At 45.3% G+C, this 24057-nt stretch overlaps 2 protein-coding genes across 2 annotated transcripts in view; both read right to left on the reverse strand.

The window, feature by feature from the left end:
• Positions 1-649: 649 nt before the first annotated feature.
• On the reverse strand, positions 650-4523 carry LOC310796405 (kelch-like protein 24; the record flags this gene model as incomplete). The annotated part of the gene is made up of 2 exons (XM_083658593.1): positions 650-2257; positions 4425-4523. 2 exons carry the CDS (start codon positions 4521-4523, stop codon positions 650-652), a joined length of 1707 nt encoding a protein of 568 aa, XP_083514719.1.
• Positions 4524-11462: 6939 nt separating this feature from the next.
• Positions 11463-24057, reverse strand: part of LOC310796467 (ras and Rab interactor 2-like) — a 71350-nt gene continuing 58755 nt past the window's right edge. Inside the window, 4 exon segments of the mRNA XM_083658653.1 lie at positions 11463-14155; positions 14509-14672; positions 15109-15240; positions 19382-19690. Of these exon segments, the coding sequence (XP_083514779.1) occupies positions 13691-14155; positions 14509-14672; positions 15109-15240; positions 19382-19690 (1070 nt within the window). The 3' untranslated portion in view covers positions 11463-13690.

Genomic DNA, 24057 nt, shown 5'->3' on the forward strand with positions numbered 1-24057 from the left:
CACTTAACACATGCACAAGGCCTTGTAGAACATAGAAACAAAAGAACTGAACCAGTGACATACAGAAGTCATGTCAATTTGAGCTGTCAAATCGCAGCTTCGATATCTTAAATCAACGCTTCAATATTTGACATGGGTGGGTCGCATAGATGTTTCTGCTGCTTGGACCACCAAATCCTTCAAAGTCTGATTCTCACGGATTTGTTTTCCGAGTCTTCACAACTGGAGTGATCATCATTAGGAACCTTTTTACGAAGGAAATCTCACATGAGCTTAGATTAGAATAAACCTGACATTCAAATCCAAACAAGAGGCACAAAGGTTGTGAGCAAACTTAACATCCCAACAATAGCCAATTCTTTTAGACCTGCAGACAAACCCCCCCCCCATCCCCCCAAATCTGATACCGGTACATATAAACCAGTTATTTTATCAAATTATTAATATTTATCATGTAAATTATGTATACAAATACATTCTGAATACTGTATTTTGGAGATACTTTTGTCAGTTCCAGAAGCATGTCTGCAAAAGCATGATCTCCCTCCCCGCCTCTCTCCTCGTCCCGTATCAGCTCAATACCGAACACGTCTTTTAGTTTCCAACTACGGGGCGATTCCGTATATTAAGTGACGGTTGGCAACCCTACTCACGACGTACTGTGAGTGTTGCTCATGTGAGTGTGCTTCAGTTGGACAGAGACACACTTTAACAGGTAGGTGTTATCGGGGGGTAGTGTCCCACTCCCCACGCTCTCCCACGTGTCCGTCTCGTCACTGTACCACTGTACCATGGGCTCATCCGCCCCAGAGGACTTGCCCAGTATGTAGATCATTCCATCCACCACAGCAGCATCATTAACAGAGTACCAATATTCTTTCAGGGGACAACACATGGTCCACTGATCGCTCTTGGGGTTGTAACACTCCACCGTATTCAAGTTGTTGCCTGTGGTGAGGTCAAACCCACCTATAACATAGATCTTTCCTTTGAGTGCACAGGCAGCTGCGCCATAGCGAGCGATCTGCATAGGTGCCACCTCTGCCAAGACAGCGGTTTTAGGGTCGTACACCTGGACTCGATTTGTTTGAGAGCCGTCCAGCAAACCACCAGCAAGATAGAGCAGTCCGTCGAGGGACACCACAGAAGAACGGTGGACGTCTGCCATTTTGGTAGACTCTATAAAAAGCCAGGAGTTGGTGATGGGGTTGTAGCACTCCACAGAGTCTATTTCATTGCCATTGCACCCGCCCACCGCAAACACGTAGCCATTCAGCATCACCAGGTGGCAATGTGCACGAGCTACATTCATGGGAGCCAGCTCCAACCATGAGTCCAAGCAGGAGTCGTAGCGCCACATCTTCCTGCTGAATGAACCATCACGTAATTGCCCTCCAGCCAAATACACAGTAGAGCCTGACGCCACCAGACTGTGACCGTATACATCGAGGGGCAGGCAGCCCAGGTGCTTCCATTGATTAGTCACAGGATCAAAGCTATCCACGCTATGATCCACTGTCAGGATCACTGTGGACCACGCCCTGCGGCAGGAGAGCTCTTCACGGTAGTCCTTCAGCAGCAGGTAGTCCTGGTACTCTTTCTCCACATCCAGAGACTGCATCACGTCGTGGAGGTAGGAGGAGCTGATGAGAGGCAGACGGATATGCTCCAAGACCTTTCCAAAGCTCTGTTTGCGGGTAGAGCATTTGTTCAGCCATAACATGGCGGCCTCTAACACCATCTCCTCATTGGGCACGTTGACATCGTCACCAATGATCTCCGTCAGTTGGTCCACAGAGAGAGACAGGAACTCCTCCTGCTGGTAAACAGTGCTGAAGTGCCGGAGGATGTAGTCCATGCTGAGTTTCTCCAGCTCCTTAAAGGAGTGGGCCTTGGCAAAGAAGTGGATCCCCACACAGTTCATTACAGACATCTGATGCTCCATGAACTGACAGCAGGCCTCTCGAACCACCATAAAGTCCAGCAGGTTAGCCGCTGCTAGCAGGGCCTGCACATTTGCTTTGGAGATGACCACCTGTGATGTGTAGCAATAGCTCACCAGCAAGCCGATCATCTGAGGTTCAACTCCACTGATGGGAACCCGTTCCTGTCTGGACTCTCTGAAGCCCGTGGAAAACATTGCCTGGAAGTAAGAGCTACATGAGGCCAGTACAGCACGGTGGCAGGGGAACTCCTGCCCCCCACAGCACAGGGTGACATCACAGAGAGCGTTGTTGAGCCGCAGGCTGTTCAGGCCCTGTAATCACCAAGACAAAGCAGAAAGAAACAGGGGGTGGTTTTTACACGGCGCACTGCACATTTCGACAAGACTTTTCAAACTCACGAAAATTAAAAACTGACTTCACATCGTTCTAGAGGACAAGTTGGCGGACAATTTCATGTGTTTACATAAATGTTTCCTCAAAGTTGAATCGAGTAGCGAAGCGAATGAAGGGAAATTACGCGATTTACGTCAGTATAACTCAAACCAATCACAAGGAAACATTCACCGTGTACACAGGGGTTGGCTATAATTTAAGTGACAGACCAAAGGACAAATCAAATAGTCCAGTTGGGAATCCACTCTTAAAGTCGAACTGAACCCGTTCGTCACGTGCATATGAGTCCGTTTCAGACTGAAAACATAGTTTGTCTAAGATGACAGGTTGAGAGGCGGGTCATAGTATCATGTTGATGATTTTATTTGACAATTCTGGGGACTGGATTGGGCTTTGGCCAATCCTGGCGTGTTCCGCCTGCAAAATCGAGTGGGATTCAGTGTGTTGTAGCGCTCCCCCCGGGAAGAGCCTTTTGATGGGAGGAGTGGAGCTCAGTGAGCCGCAAGCAGCCAGCTGCCTTCGTGTTGCCGAGCGGAGAGTGCAGCACGTCGCCCTGGAATCTCCGAAGTGCGACCCCTGACAACCAAGCTCTCGGATGCGCGCGCCATTATCACTGCTGTAAATACGATATCCCTGGAATGCGCGTTTTAATGAGCCAGTTACATTTCTTTGCATTCTTAGAGATTATAGTTTTTGTTTTTTGTTCATGTTTCTAACAATTGGCCAAGTTAGTAGTTAGTTTATGGGATAGGAATTCTGCCAGATGACAGGCACTAGGCGCCATTTTCTCTTTCTTTTGGAAGAGAAAATTATCCTGCAATGAAGATTTGATTGACAGCTGCATGTCGTGATATGATTGGTTGAAATGGGGTAGAAATTTGATAGTACTGGGTGACGTCAGCAAATTACTGTTATCAATGAAATCTTGAAAAATGAACTTTTGATGTGAAAAAGTGTGAAAAACGAAAGAAATTATATTGTTGTGATTTTCTTTGCATACATTATTAAATAGGTGCACTGCATACCCAGGTATTTGACCTAAAAGAAAAGAAAAGTCATTTTTGGGTTCAGCTCGACTTTAAAGGCGAGGAGTGACGATTTTTTGTTGTGCTGTTTTTTTCAGGCGGGCTGAAACGCTGAATTTGCTCCTCTACAGAGCTTGATTTAACTTATTATTTCGGCCTTTTTCCAAATATATTTTTTCATTTTGTAGTAGCAATGGTGCATATTTGTCGATACTGTAACGATCCTCTCCCGGGACCGTTAATGAAGGAGGAGAGGAGGCGAATACTTGGCTTGCAATTCTGTGCGTTTATTCCATTACACCGGGTCACTATCGGCTATGACCATTGACAGTAAATATATGGACCACCTTAGCTATATGTTTTTGAAATTAGACTGTTGTGATTTTCTTTGCATACATTATTAAATAGGTGCACTGCATACCCAGGTATTTGAACTAAAAGAAAAGAAAGGTCATTTTTGGGTTCAGCTCGACTTTAAAGGCGAGGAGTGACGATTTTTTGTTGTGCCGTTTTTTTTTCAGGCGGGCTGAAACGCTGAATTTGCTCCTCTACAGAGCTTGATTTAACTTATTATTTCGGTCTTTTTCCAAATATATTTTTTCATTTTGTAGTAGTAATGGTGCATATTTGTCGATACTGTAACGATCCGCTCCCGGGACCGTTAATGAAAGAGGAGAGGAGGCGAATACTTGGCTTGCAAATCTGTGCGTTACGGTTTATTCCATTACACCGGGTCACTATCGGCTATGACCACCAGCCTCCATCCACCCGCACGCTCTCAGCAGACTCACGTTCCCTCTTCCTTACACACACCTCCAAAATGGCTTCCCTCCCCTCCACCAATCCCCGAAGAGAATACCACCCCACCTGTCTCTCTGGTGCGTTCATGTGCCGTAGGAAACTAGCAATCTAGCACACAACATAAACCCTGTAATACAACACAATCCCACATTTACCCCAAAACCCACATCGCTACAATACAACCAGTGTTTTTATTCCAACATGACCCAATAGTAGACCCATTAGAGCGTGTTTAGAGCGGGAGGTTCGTCCTGCCTACCTGTAGCACGGCGTTGGGGTGGCTCGCATTCACACACAGGTAGTCCTCGCTGCCTGGATGCCGAGAAGCTGGATGAGCAGCGGTGTGGACTGCAATCATTTCAGCCATATCTCTCTCTGTTTTCAAAGAAGATGCACGTGAGACAAACTGTGAACTATATCATCAACTCTATTAGCGTAGCAACTCCGTGTCTGTAGCTAGGCTATAATAAAGTGCTCAAGTCAACAACAACCCACCTCAGTCTCGTGAGTCGTTCCACATGGGTGTGTGTGAGAAAGTGTGAACTATGTCAACTCTGTCTCTATTAGTGCAGCAACTGCGTGTCTGTATGCCATCATGTGCTCAACAACAACCGTCCCAGCCTACCTCTTTCCCGCTAGCAACAAATGTAACACTTGCCCAATGGCTTTTCCAGAAAGGAAGACGCAGAGTAAATTCACTTTTCTCAGTTCACTGTGGTTTATTTTGACACAGGTCTGGTTGGCAAATCAGCTTTAAAACACTAGTTTATTACATTAACAACTCTAAAAAACAGTGACATCATAGATCTCCTACACAAAAACAGAAAACAAAGCAAAGCACAGCATTATAAAACAATGTCATTTCTCAAACTGCATTTCCACATAGTATTGAGCATGAGACCAGCGGATCTTAATGTATGACAGACTAACACATACCGCATGTATTGCCTCCGTTGTGCAATGCCAGGAACCAACGCAACTAAAAACAGCATTCACATACACAGTTGAAATATCTACTTACATCTTGTCACGGGCTTCTCGCCAAACAGACTGGGAAGGCGCTCTGTGCTTTGAACACTTCCTGGCTGCGTAACCCATACGTGCTGACGCAGTACCGTAATGTACGCCCCGCGGGGCCTCAAGACGAGCAACAATAAGCATTTCCGGTCGCCGTTTTTCAAAGTAAAATGACTTTTCAGCCATTGAAAAATGATAAATGTGCACATAAAAACTATCAATTAACCATTTAAACGAAGCTATACAATACGAATTATGCCAGCCTCGCGTTGAGTTTGAGAGTGAGACTGTTGAGTTTATCAGTTTATCAGCAATGGAACACAACACTCAAAAGTCTGTTACAATAGAATACAGTGTATTCACCACCCCATTTTGCAACAATTGTATTATGTGGCAAAAGGGGGTGGTCTCACCCTGTGTGTGTGGAGTCCACACATACACAACCACAAATACATATCCCACGTTATTATACATGACCCAGCCCATTCTACTAGCCTAGGTAAACCCAGCCACCACGTGACCTGCTCTCTCAGTTCCCAGTCACTACACATAGTGACTGAGAACAGGTCTGAGAGCAGGTCACGTGGGGGATGGGTTTACCCAGGCTACCATTCTACATGCAGTTAACGCTGATAAACTGGTTTATAAAAATAAACTCAACCCTCAAAGTGGCCGGTGAGTCACAAAAGAAACATTTTCATATTCATATTTCATATTCATGTTTGATGTCCTGTGGAGCCTCCCGGCCTAATTTGTACAATCAGAGTGACAATAAACATTGTGAATCATATCTTCTTCAAGTAATAGAAAGTTGTTTCAGAAAAAACATCACGTCGAAGGTTGCATACGCCCTCCACTGTAATTATTCATTTAAGAAGGTTGATACTAGAATGGATCGGCCGGAGGGACCGCCTCTGACCCTAACCATAACCAATTATCACTCCCCATGGTTAAACCCAACCAGAGCCCCAACCAATCGTCACTCCTCGTGTCCCCCCGGTCGATCCATTCCGGCATCGACTGTTGGAATGGTTGGGGGGGCGCTGCACTGAGCTGTGAGAAGGCAAGAGCTGTAAAAACGGAAGCCTCGCTCCTGGCCAATCACCGAGCAGCTTGCGGCGCTTCCTGTCCTGGGGCTGCACTGAGCTCACCTTTTAATACATCCATGCCAATTTCAGCTCTCTCAACCAATTTCAGCTGTAAAGCAACATACATCTGTCAATAAAGTATACAATGGCTGAAAATATATTTTATAAATTATGGATGTATTAAAGGTCCCAATTCGTGCAGCTGTAACCTCTTAAAAACGTGTTTCTCTGGTCCATAAAACATGATTCTGGATTAATTTGTCGAAAATATAGCAACCCCGTTTGTTGTGACGGAGTTGTCACTTCCTCATCTCGTTGCATCCCAAGAATGGTCTGTTTCTATTCAGAACTAACAGTTCCCATTGGCCGCTGAGGGAGAGCCCGCCCCAGGTGCCAATCAGATTAGCGTCTGTGGACGTGCATGCTGGGTTGTGTCCACAACTAACGCTATCGCTAACTTAACGTTGCTACGCTAAAGAGGACATCTCAAAATGCCTAGATTTACCGAATGCACCTCCGCAGTTGCTGGATCACGTACAGTTGGCGTCGCTCCAGCTAGAAGTGTTAATTTTGTGGCTATAGACAAAATGGTGCAGGTAGCTTGTGTGAGAGAGACCCGCGCAGTATGCGTGAGGAAGCTCGTGACGTCCCAATCCCGCGTGATTTCGAATCGCACATAGGTTACGCAAAAACCACGCCCCTGTGCCCGCCTACGCAGCAGTCAAGCGCCGGGATTGGCCAGGTAGCAAGTCTTTTGTCTTCTTTTGATTTAAGAGAGACATAAACATTTTCCCAAACCTAATAAATGTGAAAACTACTGACAGATGTTTCTGAAGACTTTTTGCATGTCAAAGAATAAACAAAATAAAACCAAAATCAGATTAAAAATGTCTCATTTAAACCATTCCTCTTGTTTTCCAGGGTTTAACACAGCCACTTGCTCATCAAATGTATGGATTTTTCATTTCCCAACCTCTGCTGCGGTGCCTGCTGGTCTCTCTCCTGCTCCTGTGGTGGAGAAACTGCTCTCTCTTCTTCTACGATGGATCTCTCTCTGTGTGATTGTTGAACGTCTCTTGGTGCAAAATGGCGGCTCCAGAAATAAGCCCCTTGCTCTTTGACTGTGAGGGACTGACACCAAAACCTGACGTTTACCAAACATGTTTGACATCCTGAAACATCTTCTCATATCAAACTCCACCGGAGCTGCTGGAAACATCTGGAGGTGACCTCACCTCATCTACGATTGACCGTTCATCCACCAAGAAGAAAAGCACAACTAACTACTGGAGCCAGAACCGCCTTTTTTTATTTTCTCTTCTTTTAAGTGTTTATTTTAGGTGGATTTTCCCTTTAAAAACAGACAATCATGCATTTTATGTTTCTATCATGTAGAGGATTAAAGACATTGGCTAGGTGAGCTGTTTTAAATGAACCTTTATTAATACATAATTTTTACTTTACAGTTAAAAAAACAAAAACAAAGCAGTTCTACTTGAGAATAGCGAGCTTCACGCAGCAATAATCCAAAAAAACAACACTCAACATCAAAATCAAATTCAATATCCCAACCAACAACCTTCCAACCAACCATTGATCCACTTTGCCTATAAATGAAAGTGATTGTTTACGGTTTGAATGGTTAATTAATGAAAATGTATATTTTGATTAGCATGGATATTTGTTAATATGCCTGATTCCTGTTAGATGCTCTAAACTGGTGTTTAGATGTCAGCTGTAATCCAGATATGGCAGTTGATATTTTTAGTTAGTTTATAGTCTAATCAGTATATTTGTAGGTAAGTGACAGTTCAACTTGATTCAATATTAATAATTCCTCACGTACACTACCAAACACCAGTTTAGAGCATCTAACAGGAATCAGGCACATTAACAAATATCCATGCTAATCAAAATATACTTTTTCATTAATTAACCATTCAAACAGTAAACAATCACTTTCATTTATAGGCAAAGTGGATCAATGGTTGGTTGGAAGGTTGTTGGGAGAAACACAGTTGTTAGACAAAGTGAGTACATCAGTCCTAATCACACACAGCTGGCAAGTGAGGCGGAGCGGCAGGTGAAAGGTCAAGAAGGAGGGAGTAGAGGATCATGGGAAACTGTGTTCTAAGGTGAGTAACTCTTCTACACCTTCACTGGTAAAATCTTTAGAGGGAGTTCTTCATCATCAGTGCAAAAGTATGGAAACAGCCGTTCAAAGAAGGTGTGTGTGAAGGTGTGTATGTGTGTGTTAGTATCAGGATCATTGAATGACAGTGCTCCTCTGTCCCAGTCCAGATGCACTCTGATCCTCTGGGGGTTATTCTCCACTGGGAGAACAGTGCATTTATATAATGGTGGGAAGCATGCTGCATATTCATCCTCATGGAATTGTATCCTCCATGATGCACCATCGTCTCCCTTCCTCTGGTCAGACTCTGCTAACACACCCAGCGACCAGTCTGTATTGTCTCCAACCTCAACATCCCAGCTGTGAGTTCCTGAGATAAATCCCTCAGAGCCCAGGACAGAGCAGCTGTCTTCAAACCTCTCTGGATCGCTCTGGATTTCAGGAAGCTGCTGGCACTCTTCTCCACGTCTCACACTAGTCAGATCTTCAGACAGGATGAGTAATGTACCAGCAGTGTTTGGGTCCAGAATCACAGGAGTGTAGGAGACCATCTCCTTCATCTTCTCCCAGACTGTGAAGCTCAGGTTGCCCAGGTGTTTGGCCTCGTCTATGAAGGCTCCTGAGACCAGCTGTTGACCCTCCAGCCGGGGGCGCTGGACTCTTCCCCCTGTAGCCTTGTAGTTCAGCTCCTCCTCTATGGCTCTGACTGTGTCTGAAAGAGCTGGTATCTCTCTGCTCAGAAACTTTATCTTCTCCTTCATCATCTGACTCTTCTGCTCCTCTTCCTCCCTCAGTGCAGTGATCCTGGCCTCCTCTTCCTCTTGGAGAAACTGGTGAAGCTTCTTAAACTCCTCATTAATGTGCCTCTCTGTGCGTCGGCCCTGGACCTTAATGTGATTTGCTGCTTCAACACAGTGTCCTTTAGCTTCCTTAAAGAGCTCCAGTGTCTTCTGGAAGATCTCCAGATCCTGAAGATCCTTCTTGTGATCTCGTGCAGCTTCATCGATGGGTCTGATTCTGTGTTTGGTGTGCAGACAGACGAAACACACTGGCTGCTGATGTTCACAGTGCAGACTGCAGAGAAGCTCCGATCCTGCTGAAGCTCTCTGATCTCTCTCCAGTAAGAAAGCCTCACACAGGTTCTTTATCACCAAGCTAACGGGTGGTTCACCTTGTGAAGATATTTTCTTACAAATTGGGCACTCGTGCATTTGTTCCTCTGTCCACCAGCTCTGCAGACAGGCTTTACAGAAGCTGTGGCCGCATGACAGGACGACAGGATCTTTAAAGATGGCATGGCAGATGGAACAGGAGAAATCCTTCTCTGATGAGGAAGCCATTTTCTTTCTGAGTGAAGCTGAACTCACCAGGCAGAACCAGTCCAAAACACTCAACGTGAGTCAGTCAGTCACGTACGAAAGTTCACTGGAAGTTTGAGCCATGTTCAAACTTTTTTGCCGCGGGATTTTGGCCGAACTCGCTCTCTCTCTCTCACTGTCTCTCTTAAATCAAAAGAAGACAAAAGACTTGCTCCTGGCCAATCCCGGCGCTTGACTGCTGCGTAGGCGGGCACAGGGGCGTGGTTTCTGCGTAACCTATGTGCGATTCGAAATCACGCTGCACTGAGCTGTAAAAACGGAAGCCTCGCTCCTGACCAATCACCGAGCAGTATGCGTGTGCGTGCGTGCGTGCACTCAAAATCGAATCTTATGTGGGTAAAACATGCAGACTGCCTGAATCTATTGAATAAGAATATACATGTTTAAAAAAAAATCTTATCTAGTTTTTTTTAATATTTTCTATTTTAATTAATTTTCAATCTGTTACACCTGTCAGACTATTGTCGGGGTCATGTGACTGTCACTGCCTCCAGGGATGGGTGAGGCCTGTTACATCTGTATTCTAATCTAGACCATCTGATGAAGTCCTCTGTGGTTGAAACATGTTGGTGTTTTTAATTAATTAGCCACTACATACAGTCTATGGCCACTACAATAAAGGCTTTTAAATTTGATCTAGTTCCTTTTTCCAAGTGGAGTGACTGGATTGTCCCTCTGTTTCCACTAAATTGACATTCTCAAAAGCTTTTTTGCACAAAATGCCATTAATGCTCTTCTGGCACCAAGCGTTCGATAAATCCTTGTTTGCCATTTTAGTGTCTGTTGAAGTCATCAATGGAAACAAAAGGATTCAGAAACGTGTTTAAAACAATCAAATGTAAGGCATGGGCACCATCTTGTGGTGAAAGTCATTCTCACACACTTAACCTGATGGGTTTCCTTACAAGTGAATCCATAATTCACTCCAGTGCAGGAATATATACACACAGAAAATCATCCAGGTGTAACTTCATTGGCAAAGTTTATTAAGTGCAAAATAATATTTATATATCATTCAATGACAAATGACAGAAGAAAGACATGTCTCATGGATGCAAACACCACTTTGATTCTATTTCAAATAGTCCAGACATGGGAGAAGCAATCTGTGAAACATCCCCGCACAGATACATATAAATACTCACTTTGCATAAACAAAATGGTTAGGTTACCAATAGCATGGATGGCAGTACAAGTCAACTCCTACAAATATTCACTTGGCCCCCCCAATAATATATATGGTGAGCTAAACATACAGGCTGATACATAGTGTGTCTAACAGAAATGCTACTTGATTTGCCGTCCAAAAGCCTCTGCCACCGCATTTCCTCTTTCACTTTTCGGTTTCCCCTCTACAAACACAGAGCAGCTCTTTTCCATTTCGTGTCAAGAATGAAGTCTTACAGTTCAAACGATTCAGAAAATAGACGGCGGCGTCTTAAATCGAATGAAAACATTTCAAACTGGCCCAGATTTTGGACCGACAGTACTCAATACTGATGTAGACTTCGCTGCTAACCCACTGCAGAGCCGATCTGGGAACCCAGAGTCTAGACTCTGGGACAGCCCTATCGTTTCCCCCGGCTTCCTGTACACAGCGCGCCTCTCCTGCCACTGTCACTTCCTTTTCCGCGTCCGTGCTCCACTGTTTACAGTCTAAATAGCAACTTGCACCCCGACTTTCCAGTCATTTTCCACTGTTGTTGTGAGACGAGTTGGCGTCTTCTATGCAGCGTGTTTTTGCGTTAACGTTATTAGCGGAAATAGCGGAAAAGGAAAGCGGAAGTGACGGAAAAGCCACCGTCACTTCCTTTTCCACGTCCGTTTCGGCTATTCGCTAATAACGTTAACGCATAAACACTCTGCACAGAAGACGCCAACTCGTCTCACAACAACAGAGGAAAATGACTGGAAAGTCGGGGTGCAAGTTGCTATTCAGACTGTAAACAGTGGAGCACGGACGCGGAAAAAGGAAGTGGCGGTGGCAGGAGAGGCGCGCTGTGTACAGGAAGCCGGCGGGAAACGCTAGGGCTGTCCCAGAGTCGTCTATTTTTCAAATAGAAATAGACTCTGGGTTCCCAGATTGCTGCAGAGCTAACCCACCTTACTTTATTATTCTTTGTCACTTTGCTTACATCTTTCTCTTTCCAAATCTCTACCTTCACAAGAGCCTCGCTATACTAGATGTTAGCGTGTGCAACCTCAGACCAGCTTAGAAAGTCCACACGCCCATTTCATAATTTCGCTAATTCTTTTCATCTGGACAAAAATCGTCCATCCTTTAAAATTGTCAGTAGTACGGTATTTCATGACCTTGTTAAAATTGTAACGTGGCAGCCACACGCGTGGATCCAGCAGATCCTCGGCCATCACGTCATTGTTCTTTGCCATCGTGTCAAACAGAATGAGGAAAAAATGCCCTACGTCAAGCAAATAGCTATGAAGGAGTTACAGTATCTTTCATATCTCCAGGATAATCAGTAAAATATATATAAAATGACCGCTGCCTTTCTCAACACTGGCAGACATGCCTGTTTCTAACATGATGACACTTGAACAAATAAAACGACATGCAATAATATATTTTTTACTACTTTTTAAAAATACAAACCGCAAATAAAAACACAGTTTACCAGCAACTGCAACAACACGTAAATCATCGCTACTATCACCTATATATAAAGTATCTGCTGTATATTTATTTACTGTGATGGATCTATGATTAGTCGCTATCTGCATGTGAGATTAGGTTCCCCGCTACGTACCCGAAAAACGACAACAACAAGAACAGCTGACCCTGAATCTGCAGCGAGAGCATCCGCATTAAGGCAGGAGTGTGAGCGGATTTAAAAAAAAAACGGCCTGATTTGTGATCTGTAATAACACTCGGCAACGGTTCCGACATCTCTATTCAAGTGTGTGTGTGTGTGCTGTGTGGGGGGGTAAGGGCTTTGAGAGTTGCGTTCACACCCCACCGCACGTGCGGCTCTCGTGCCGCCTCCACCAGGGGTTACAAACAGATGCACGGAATTTAAAAACTCAAAAACTCCCATCTGTCTCACTTCCTTCCCCCTTCCTTTCTTCTTTTCCTCTTTCGCGCTGGCTCCTCAGACAAAACGTTCCAGAGAGGGGATGTTGACAGAGACAGAAGTGTCGTCCGAAAGGAGAAGTCAGGCTTTGTAAAAGACTGGGCAACAACAGCACGCCGTTGTTGCCCAGTTGGACCCAAACACAGTGTGGTGGCTCTTTTTGAGACGCGAGCCCATTTAGGCCCTGCTGCAGAACCCTATCTGTTACAGATGATGGGAGGATGCTGCAGAACCCTATCTGTTACAGATGATGGGAGGATGCTGCAGAACCCTATCTGTTACAGATGATGGGAGGATGCTGCTGCAGAACCCTATCTGTTACAGATGATGGGCGGATGCTGCTGCAGAACCCTATCTGTTACAGATGATGGGCGGATGCTGCTGCAGAACCCTATCTGTTACAGATGATGGGCGGATGCTGCTGCAGAACCCTATCTGTTACAGATGATGGGAGGATGCTGCTGCAGAACCCTATCTGTTACAGATGATGGGAGGATGCTGCTACAGAACCCTATCTGTTACAGATGATGGGAGGATGCTGCTGCAGAACCCTATCTGTTACAGATGATGGGAGGATGCTGCTGCAGAACCCTATCTGTTACAGATGATGGGAGGATGCTGCTGCAGAACCCTATCTGTTACAGATGATGGGAGGATGCTGCAGAACCCTATCTGTTACAGATGATGGGAGGATGCTGCTGCAGAACCATATCTGTTACAGATGATGGGAGGATGCTGCTGCAGAACCCTATTTGTTACAGATGATGTGAGGATGCTGTCAGAGTCGGGACACAAAGACCCGGTTTCAAACTATCCAGTCAGACGGATATGGAGTTGCCGTTGAGGCGGCTGGGCGGCAGGCTGAGGCTCAGGTTGGGGCTGAGGCCCTGGCCGAGGGCGGGCTGGGGGGCGGAGCCGAGGTCGCCGAGGTCGGCCCGCGGCTCAGAGGTCACAGTGAGGTCGTTGAGGTTGGCCGTAGGATTGAGAGGAGCAGACGACGACGACGACGAGGGGTTGGCCAGGCGCCGGAAGACAAAGTGGAAGGGAGCGGCTTGCGTTCGGCTGTGGAGCTCCGCCTTGATCTTCTGAGGGTGGGTGTCGGGCGCCAGCTGCTGACTGGTGCCCTCGGACAGCAGGAACAGGCCGTAGTTCTCGGGGTCCGACACTTTGAACTTGTGGGCGCACAGCTGGCATACTTCCTCCACGGTGGCGTACGGTCGCACCTGCAGCGTCTTGGCGGTGCAGCCGCTGTCCAGCTCCTGCAGCGCCACCCGTAGGTAGTTCTGAGGGATGGAAAGAAATACACACTCAGTATATACTACTTTTTTTTTTAATATATTTTATTTACAGTTTTGTGTTAATACATAGACAGTGTGAGACAAAGAGGGAAATAAAGAAGAAGAAGAAAAAATCATAAAAAGTATATATACTCAGTATACTACTAATACTAAACTACTACTACTACTATAATACTCCTACTAAACTGACTGAAATGGGTTCATCTTACTAATAATAAGACTTTTTATTTATTATTATTACCGTATTATTATTATTATGATTATTATTATTATATCAAAAACCAAACATGAATTGAAAAGTGAAAGTCATAAAAGGGTGTGTGTGTGTGTGTGCTTACCTGAAAGTCATCGACGGAGGGTGCGGAGCGCTGGGTGGTGCGTCTGCGGTGCCACTGGTGGAGTGTGTCCCTGGTCTCAGAGCTCAGCACCCTGGCCGCCTGCTCCTCCTGGAAGTTCCTGATCAGCGACATGGCTCCATAGGCGCTGGTCAGGTAGTAGCCCCCTGGTCGGTAGTAGAGGCAGAGAGACAGGCGGTTGCCATTTACTTGCAAAGTGGTTTGGTGCCTCGCATTATGCAGATGCGGTTTTACTGGCTATTCTAGATACATATAGTCAATAACTGACAGTGAATAGCCACCAGGGGGCGATATTTTCCTCCTTGAGTTGTTATTGGTTTTTTTTTAGTTTTTTTTTATTAAGTTTCTATTACTCATTGGGTTTTTGCTTGTCAAGTAGATTTTTTGAAGTAAAACCCTGTGTTTTATCTACTCAGGCAGAAACCACTGCATGGCAGGTAGTGTGAGAAGCAAACATTCACTGGATAAAGCTGCATTTTCTAGACAGAATTGCTCTGGGTGCTCGTTTCGTCATTAGTGTCTTGTGGATGCTCGTTTCAAGCATCGGTGCGAGCGTGGTTCCTCGGGGTGAATGGGACGTACCTTCTCCGTGGAGCAGCGAGGGGTCCAGCAGCTCCATCATGTAGAGGATCTCATTGTCCAGCTGAGGCATGTCGCACTGGGCCAACACGTAGGTCAGCATGGGCAGGAAGTCATCGGCGCCATACAGACGACCTGCGAGGCAGACAGCAACAGGGGGTTACGCTTGGGTGCTATATGTATAGGTAGGACTTAACCCATTGATACCTGATGCAGCATTTGCGTGTATATCCCTCATTTGTGTGTGTATCCCTTTAAGACCGCGAACCGCGTCACGCGGTCTTAAAGGGATACACACACAAATGCTGCATCAGGTATCAATGGGTTAAGCACATGTTGGGCGGAGACAAACATGACTGACAAAAATCTATCAATGTCTCAAATTACTTAAAAAAAGACTATTATTACATGATGAATAGGTTTTACAACTGTTGCATAAAAGTAATATCACACTCGAGGTCGTGATGTACTGGATGTCGTCACGTCTGTCATTGTCTTGTGACAATATACCCTCTTGTGTGATATTGCTTAAATATCACTTTATAAATTAAGATTATTGCTCACAGTGACAAACATCAGAATGTGAGATGACAGGGCTTTGAACTCGTTGTTGTTGGTGTATATATATATACTGTGACAGTACACATATTTTTCCATACTTTTCCTAAATTCTTGTACAATTTCCAGTCCTGCGTAGGAATCCTATGTATTGTATGCAACAGTCTAAATATCAAATTATAGCAAGTAGGGCTGCCACAAACGATTATTTTGATAATCGACTAGTCACCTATTATTTTAACGATTAGTTGACTAATCGGATCATAAATTGCAGCTTATCGCACATTTACTCCATCGCTCTGATTTAGCTATCATCAGCTTCTAAATTTAGCTTGAAGTTGGTTTAGGCATGTGCTAACTAAAAATAAAGACAATTTAGCTGATAATTGACTCAAAAATACATCTTTAACTCATTCAGTGCCAGCCACTTTTGGAGAACGGATGCTCCCAGTGCCAGAGTTTTCAGAGCGTTTTCAGTGATTTCTCGAGGCCCACAGAATATTGTGTGATATTACTATGTAAACACCGAACACGCACAAGAACGAGCTGGCTCTATTGTATCATCAGCAAAAAAAAGTTTATTGATACCATTTTCCGTTCTTTAGTTATGAGCCAGAGAAGATAGGTTGTTTTCAGCGTTTTCAGGCTTTTCAAATTATTAGCTGAGATAATCCGCCTTTTGTGAAATGCAGCATTTCAAGCACATTCACTGAGTCTGAAGATAATATTTTCTGATGTAGTGACGTAGTTGTTGTGTGATGCCCTGCGTGTACCACCCCCCTCCCCCCCTCCCCCCGTAAACTCCTCCCCACACTGCACACAGCCTCACGCAACCATTATATTTTCGGACTGCTGCGTTTGTGTGCTGCTGTCGGCTCTCAGCGCCACAGCAGGGAAGAGCCAACCCGGATTGCTGAATGGTTTGGCGTCAGGGGCTGCTTTCCTGTCTGCTAATCGGGTGGAGAAACTATACAGACAGACAGACAGACAGACAGGGACAGAGGGGCTCAGTTGTGAGCGCGGATTGACTCCTGTTCGGAGCCAATGTCAGCTCCCGCGACAGAGCAAATGGCTCTGGGAGCATGCATCGGGTTGTCTTTGATCCACGGCTTTTAGGCTGTTTCTCGGACCTGTCTCTAATCTGGACTGCACCGAGCAAGCACTGTCGCCACCTAATGAGTCCGTAAAATAGGTTATACACCTCCAATAGCTACTATAGTTGTACAGGAGCTGCGGAAGGCTTTGATCGACGTCCCACCGTCAAAAAACGCATTGGACGTCGAAGGACGTCCGTGGCATTCTACGTCACTATTTAATTGGACGTCGAAGGACGTCCATGGCATTCAATGAGTTAATGAACCAGCAGCAGCTTCGGGGGAACAAAACAAACGATTTTTTTTTTTTTTTCAGCTCCCAAAGAACATGCGATGACGTCGATTACCAAATATGTTGGCGACTATTTTGGTAATCGACCTCATCGCGACTAGTCGTGCCCTAATAGCAAGTTAGGTTTAGTGAGTACCGTAAATTCCGGACTATAAGACGCACCGGTCTATAAGCCGCAGCACCAAAATTGACTATTTTTTTCTTCTATAAGCCGCACCGGACTATAAGCCGCGGGTGTTTTGATGTTTAATTACCATATGAAAGGGTTCGTGCACAGAGAGGAATGTCGGGAAAGAGATCGCTGTTTGGGGAAGCTCCCATTTATTAACATTTCAACAAAACAAAACAAAAGTCAGGTCACTAATCCCCAGACAAAATCACACAACAATAGGCTACCGTATATGTGCAGCAAACCTGTAACCAGAGAAGTCAAGTCACTAATCCTCGTCTTCCTCTTCTTCCTGCGTACTGAAACCACCAAAGTCCTCATCTTCAGTGTCGGAAACGAACAGGTTCAGGGTGGCTTCGTCAACCACTCTCCTCTCTCCTTCATTGTCACTCAAAACCAACGAACTCCTCTTCATCACTGTCGGCATCGAACAGCCTCTGAAGCCTCTGACGGCCCTCAGCGCCAGCTGTGGCGGCGTCATCCTTTTCATCCCGCAGCAGTCCAGCGTTTTGGAACCCGTTGGTGATTGTGGATGTTTTCACACTCCTATAATATTCCGTGATCTTCCTTTGTGTGAATTCGCCGAAGTTTGTGATTTTCTCCTGGTAGTCGGGAGGGAGTTGTTCAGTAGTTCTCCCCCGGACGGACAGTCCCTTTCGTCTCATGAATCGGTAGCACCAAGATGGCCAGGGGCGTCATGCAAGCCAAAAATCTGAGGGGGCGAACTCTGGCGCCGCCCGGAGGGCGGCAAAAAATTTGGGGGGTTGGAAGCCAGATTTAGAGGAATATCTAATTTTAAATTAACAGACTGAGCAGGTGTAACCATAAGGCTATTTTCCAAACTGCTCAGCCTCCTGGAAAGATCCATAATCACCAGACTAAGTACATTGCCACTGCCCAGGCTCAATGGACTTGACAAAAAAGGGAGACCACATGTTTCAAAGCAATGTAACACAATGTTTATTTTGGCTGGTATTGCCTTTTCAGAAGGTAGAAATCTTTCCTCTAGAGCAGGGGTTCCCAACCTTTTTTGTGCCAAGGACTGGTAGATACATGGGAAAAAAAAGTTGCGGACCGGTTGTCAATTCTAATGGTTTTAGTTATATATATTTACTCACCAGGTGGCGACAAAGGGTAAATAACAGCCTTTTGTGTTGTACTGTATGTAGCCTATACAGTATTTATGTTTTTGTTTTAACTACAAACATACATAAACGTAAACTTGAAACTATGTTTCAACTACCATACACAACCTATAATAATATAGCCTATGTTTATAAAAAAAAAAAAATTTTTTTTTTTTTTTTACCTCTCAAAAATCTGAGGGGGCAATTGCCCCCTCAGTTACAATGGGCATGACGCTTCTGAAGATGGCCCACCTCTGAAATGTTCAATTTTCATCTCGGCGGCGATTGTTTTGGCCTTCAGTCGGATCTGCACCGTGGAAACGCCTCGGCCGTCTCCTCTCTGGGTCAACACCCAGTCCTCAAGGGAATCTTCAAGTTCCGGCCATCTGCTTTTGTGGCCTCTGAAGGACTTTTTTGTCTTATTACACTGAGACAGTTCCTGCTGCTGCTGCTTCCAACGTCTCACCATTGACTCATCGATGCCCAGGCTACGCGCTGCTGCTCTGTTTGTTTCTTTTAGTGCGAGTTCGACTGCTTTCAGCTTGAAAGCTGCGTCGTGTGACTTTCTGCGTACCTTCCCCATGGTAAGTGAGAGAGAGACTGCTTGTCTTGTTGTGATTCCGGGCTGATGAACTTTGCTTACCGTAATTACCATATGTAAGGGTTCACGCACAGAGGGGATTGTTGGCTGTTTGAGGAAGCTCCCATTTACCGTATTACCGTAACATTTCAACAAAACAACATAACACAACACCTTTGTTTATTTCGACAGTGCACACAGTGTCCGCGGTGTGGTGAAAAGAGGGCAACAGAGGAAATTAAAACAGAAGTGGATTTATAGGTAGAAAGAGTGCTAAAAAAGAGAGATTTTATTTGTATTTGAATTTTTTTTTCTGAAAAAATCCATAGATAAGACGCACCGTTATATAAGCCGCAGGGGCCAAAAAACGGGAAAAAAGCCGCGGCTTATAGTCCGGAATTTACGGTAGTTCTAGTGGGTGCATCTGTCTGTATCTGCCCGAGCCTCGGCGTCTACCTGAGTTGTCCTCCATGATGGTGTAGATGAGCTTGCAGACCCTCAGCAGCGTGGTGACCTTCTTCTCCGGCGAGTACAGCTTGCACATGGTGTGGAACTTGTGCCGGATCTTCTCTATGGCCACGGGGTCCGGGGGCAGCGCGTCGGCCACGCCCATCTCCTGGGGCAGCCGCGACTTGGCCAGCGACAGGTTCTCCCGCAGCTCCCGCCACTCACCGCTGCGCACCTGGAACTCCTGCAGGGCGGCGCCGATCACGGCCTTCATGGGCTTCAGGACGCACTTGTGCATGGCTTTCTCCAGGACCTGGTCTGGGGTGGAGGAGGAGGAGGAGGAGAAAGGATGTTCAAATAATGACATTGAGAACGGCATTCAAATCCATTCACAAAAGGTCTTAGAAAAGCTAAGTAAAGTCACATTTCACAGCCCTGTTGTGTTTATGCATTTCATATGCATACAGAAATAATATGCAGTATCCACCACACCCCTCTGCCTTGGCCTGTCAGCCTATTATGGGCTGCGGTCATTAATATCACAGAACAAACATCATGTCAAGGTTAATACCTTATTGCTTAAGCTGTGTTCACACCGAGATTAGTGCTGGGTTAAAAAAAATCGATATATATCGATACTGAATCGATATTCATGTGAAGGAACAAGTATCGATACATACATCCCAGTATCGATATTTTACACACACAATCTTTTTTTTTTTTTTATAAACATAGGCTATAATATTATAGGCTGTGTGTGGTAGTTAAAACATAGTTTCAAGTTTACGTTTATGTTTGTAGTTGAAACAAAAACATAAATACTGTAGGCTACATGTGCATTGTGCATGCACCATGAGCCAGATGTACAGACCTCAAATCTGTTTGCACTATAATGTTTGTGAACTGGAAATGTTCATGAGCTGTATTTAATTTTATTTACAAAGCATTTATACTTTATGAAACAATGTTTACCACATGCTGCTGTTCAAGGATTCTGTTGTATAGTGGAAATCTAAATTTGTTTGGCTTCTCACAGAAGACTGTAAAGAAAGAGACAGAAGACTGTAAAGAAAGATAAGATGTTGAATGACTATGTTGGTCATGTTTAATTAAATAAAAAAGAATTACATGATGTAACTGCTTGCTTTATGGTCAATTCTTAATGTAAATATTAATATTTTTTAATAATGCACCAGGTTAGAGGGTTCCTTGTACAATTTACAGCATTAGTTCTTTGAGAATCTCTTCCATTATCAAAGCAAAACTGGTATTGTAACTAAAATGTCGATATCGTATCGGAAATCGTATCGACTTGGGACCTTGTGTATCGGAATCGTATCGTATCGGGAAGTCAGTGGCGATACCCAGCCCTAACCGAGATATTTATTTTTCTCCCTGTCGCTCGATTCAACCCTTTGGAATCGCTCTGTCGCTGTGTTTAAATCGCCCGTTTGCATTGACTTTGTATGTAAACTCGATGCCAGCGAAAAACTTGAATAGGTCGGTGTGAACGCACCTTCATCACGTGTGTCGTGCGCGCTGTGTGACGCAACAAACACAGCAAAGACCCACTCGCTTCCTGGAAGAAGCCGAGGTCAAAATAAATCAAAGATAAGACCAGGTTGAGTCACGACGTGCAGAAACAAACAACTCATGGACTGTCAGTGTTTCCCCTACCATTCTACAGGCCTGGCGGGCCCGCCAGGCCAACGGCGCCCCCGCCAGGCCAGAATTTTTTTTTGCAAAAAAAATAAAATAAATCTGCTTCCCCCAAAATTTCAAGAAACGTTTATGGCATATTATTACAATACAACAATACTGGTGTTGACAGTAATAGAAGATGCCAAATCATTCAAAACAATAAGCATTTTGCTTTTAGGAGCATTGTGCCAGCGTGCGGCGCTGTTCCAAAACGTGTCAACGTGTGTCGTTGCCTGGGGAACGCACATCCCATAATACAACTGTTCGCATCGCATCCCATAATAGTATGATGATACTTGGGATGCCAGTGCGAACATAGATGCAAACAGGTTAGCTAAAAGTTTAGCGTCGCCAGCGAGGGCCCCCACCGTTGCGGTCGAGTTACATTTCGAAATCCCTCCAGGCCTGAACATTTTTTCTAGGGGAAACACTGGTAGGATCAGCCAGCGACGGAGCAAGCAACGCCAGGGGAAAAAGGATGTGTTCCTTAAGTGCTGCTCGCACGCGCCGCGTTGGTCACCAATCGTTTACCTCTCCGTCAAAGAAAACTGGACTGTGTTGTTATTGTTGCCGGACCGGAGGAGAGAGGCCGGCTGAGTGTCGACTCGACATCAGCTTTTACAAGCTCAGCTCAGGCAGTCTGACTAACACAAACCATGATATCATAATAGAGACCGGACGCATGCTGAGAGGGACGGCCAAACCACACCGCTGCTGAATAAGGACCAGCTTTTCTTGCTCTCTCTGTGTGTGCGTGTGTGTGTGTGTGTGTGTGTGTGTGTGTGTGTGTGTGTGCGTGCGTGCGTGTGTGTTGCTGACGGTGCTCCAGAACGGGATGAAGTCAGCTAGTTTTTGGCTGAGCACATCTGCAGACGGAGATTGTTTTCCACCGAGGTCCACGTCCAACATCTGTCATGGAATGCGTGGAAATCAATCTTTTTCACTCTCTCAGCCTCTCTCTCATTACACTATGAATTCAGTTTGTGTTTTTGTTTATAAGGCTCTCATTGGTAGGCTCCCCCTGTAGCCTGCTATCCTTCTCTGACCCCACTCATCAGATTCGGTCCTCTAGGTGGATGCTGCTCAAAGCACCCAGGGCCTTCACAGAGTTAGGGAGGTCTGCCTTCTCCCATAGAGACACTGCGTAACGCGTCATCATTCAGAAGCCACGCCCAAGACAGGGGAAAACAGAAACCCCCCCTCCAATCCTGGCGTTCTTCTATGTCACGTGCGTGCATGGTTGCGTGTTGCACAAAAAGATCGTATATACGGAAGATGAACACTCCAACTTACTTCCTTGACAGCTAGATCCACATTTTTCTTCTCGCCAATTCTCAAAGGCTTCCTTGTTTTGCTCAGGAGTACAAAAAAACTTTAACTGGCGATTTTTTACATTTGTTGTCTGCGCAGCCCCACTGCACAACAGCTTTTAGCTATGTTTAATTCAAGGAAAATGACGTTGGTGTGTGGAAATGAATGGAGCTTTTCCCCCGTGATGGGCGTGTCCTATTTCATGCAGTGTCTCTATAGTGCTCCTGAGGCAGGGAACAGGCTGCAAAGTGTTCTCCACCTTGACGCCTATGTGACTCTTGGGGAGTTCAAAAAGCTTCCCCAAAACTCTGTAAAGGAAGAATGCAACTGTTTTTATAGGCTGCTGTTTTATTGTTTTATTGAACAGATCTGTGTATATTTCTTGTTTTTAGTATTATTTGTAATTGTATTGTTTTTTTTTTATTGTATGACTTTATGTTTGCTGCCCTCTTGGCCAGGTCACCCTCGCAAAAGAGACTACGTGTCTCAATGGGTTTTTCTCCTGGTTAAATAAAGGATTAAAAAATTATTATTATTTCAACCGCTCCCTCGTCTCTTGATGGAAAATGTGTCCACACCCACATCGCTCACACTACTTCCTGCCCGGTATCTCTGCTGGGAGGCAGCCAGGCCAGCTGAGCTGATCTCCAGTGCCAGGCCAGCTGAGCTGATCTCCAGTGCCAGGCCAGCTGAGCTGATCTCCAGTGCCAGGCCAGCTGAGCTGATCTCCAGTGCCAGGCCATGCTGAGCTGATCTCCAGTGCCAGGCCATGCAGCCTCTCTCTCAGATCCTTCAGCATGTTCTCTCACTTCCTCCTCTCATTCCATCATACCATCATGTCACCATAACAAAGATCAACTGGATCAGAGTTGCCAGTAAGAAGGCACCCAACACGTTGAACAGGCAGTAGCAGTCTTTTCGGAAAAGACTAAAGACACACCTTTTCAGGCTCCATCTGGGCCCTTCTTGATCTAACTTCGTTCTCTCTCTTTATTAAAAAAAAAAAAAAAAAAAAACTAACCTAAACTTGTACCACTGTTCCTTCAGAAGTTGTAGTTGTCATAGACTGTGCTCCATAGTTGATTGCTCTATTGCTGACAAAAAATGTGTTATTGTAAGTCGCTTTGGATAAAAGCGTCTGCCAAATGACGTAATGTAATGTAATGTAAAGTAGCAGGGTTTTTCCACACTGTTTTCTTGGCTTTTTGGAGGGCTTAGTCGGGCTTAGTCGGGTCTGTGTCTCGCTGGGTCGAAAATTTGATTTATATTAGGGCAATCATTAGGTAATTAGATGCAATTAATCTGCCATCATCACCCAATTAAAAAATGCGGCTCCGTAAGGGCCCAGGCGGGAATCGAACCCAGGACCTTCTTGCTGTGAGGCGACGGCGCTGCCACTGCGCCACCGTGCCCCCCTCTGCTCTGTCTTTACACTTCCTGAAAGATTCAGCCCGATCGCACGTTAAATGGCACGCATAGCTGTGGCCGAACACAACTCTGCTCACTCACAGACAGACAGAGAGACAGACAGACAGACAGACAGACAGACAGAGAGACAGACAGACAGACAGACAGACAGAGAGACAGAGAGACAGACAGACAGACAGACAGACAGAGAGACAGACAGACAGAGAGACAGACAGACAGACAGACAGACAGACAGACACAGACAG

The sequence above is a fragment of the Poromitra crassiceps genome (assembly GCF_964638095.1).
Source record: "Poromitra crassiceps genome assembly, chromosome: 22".
Classification (NCBI taxonomy): Eukaryota; Metazoa; Chordata; class Actinopteri; order Beryciformes; family Melamphaidae; genus Poromitra; species Poromitra crassiceps.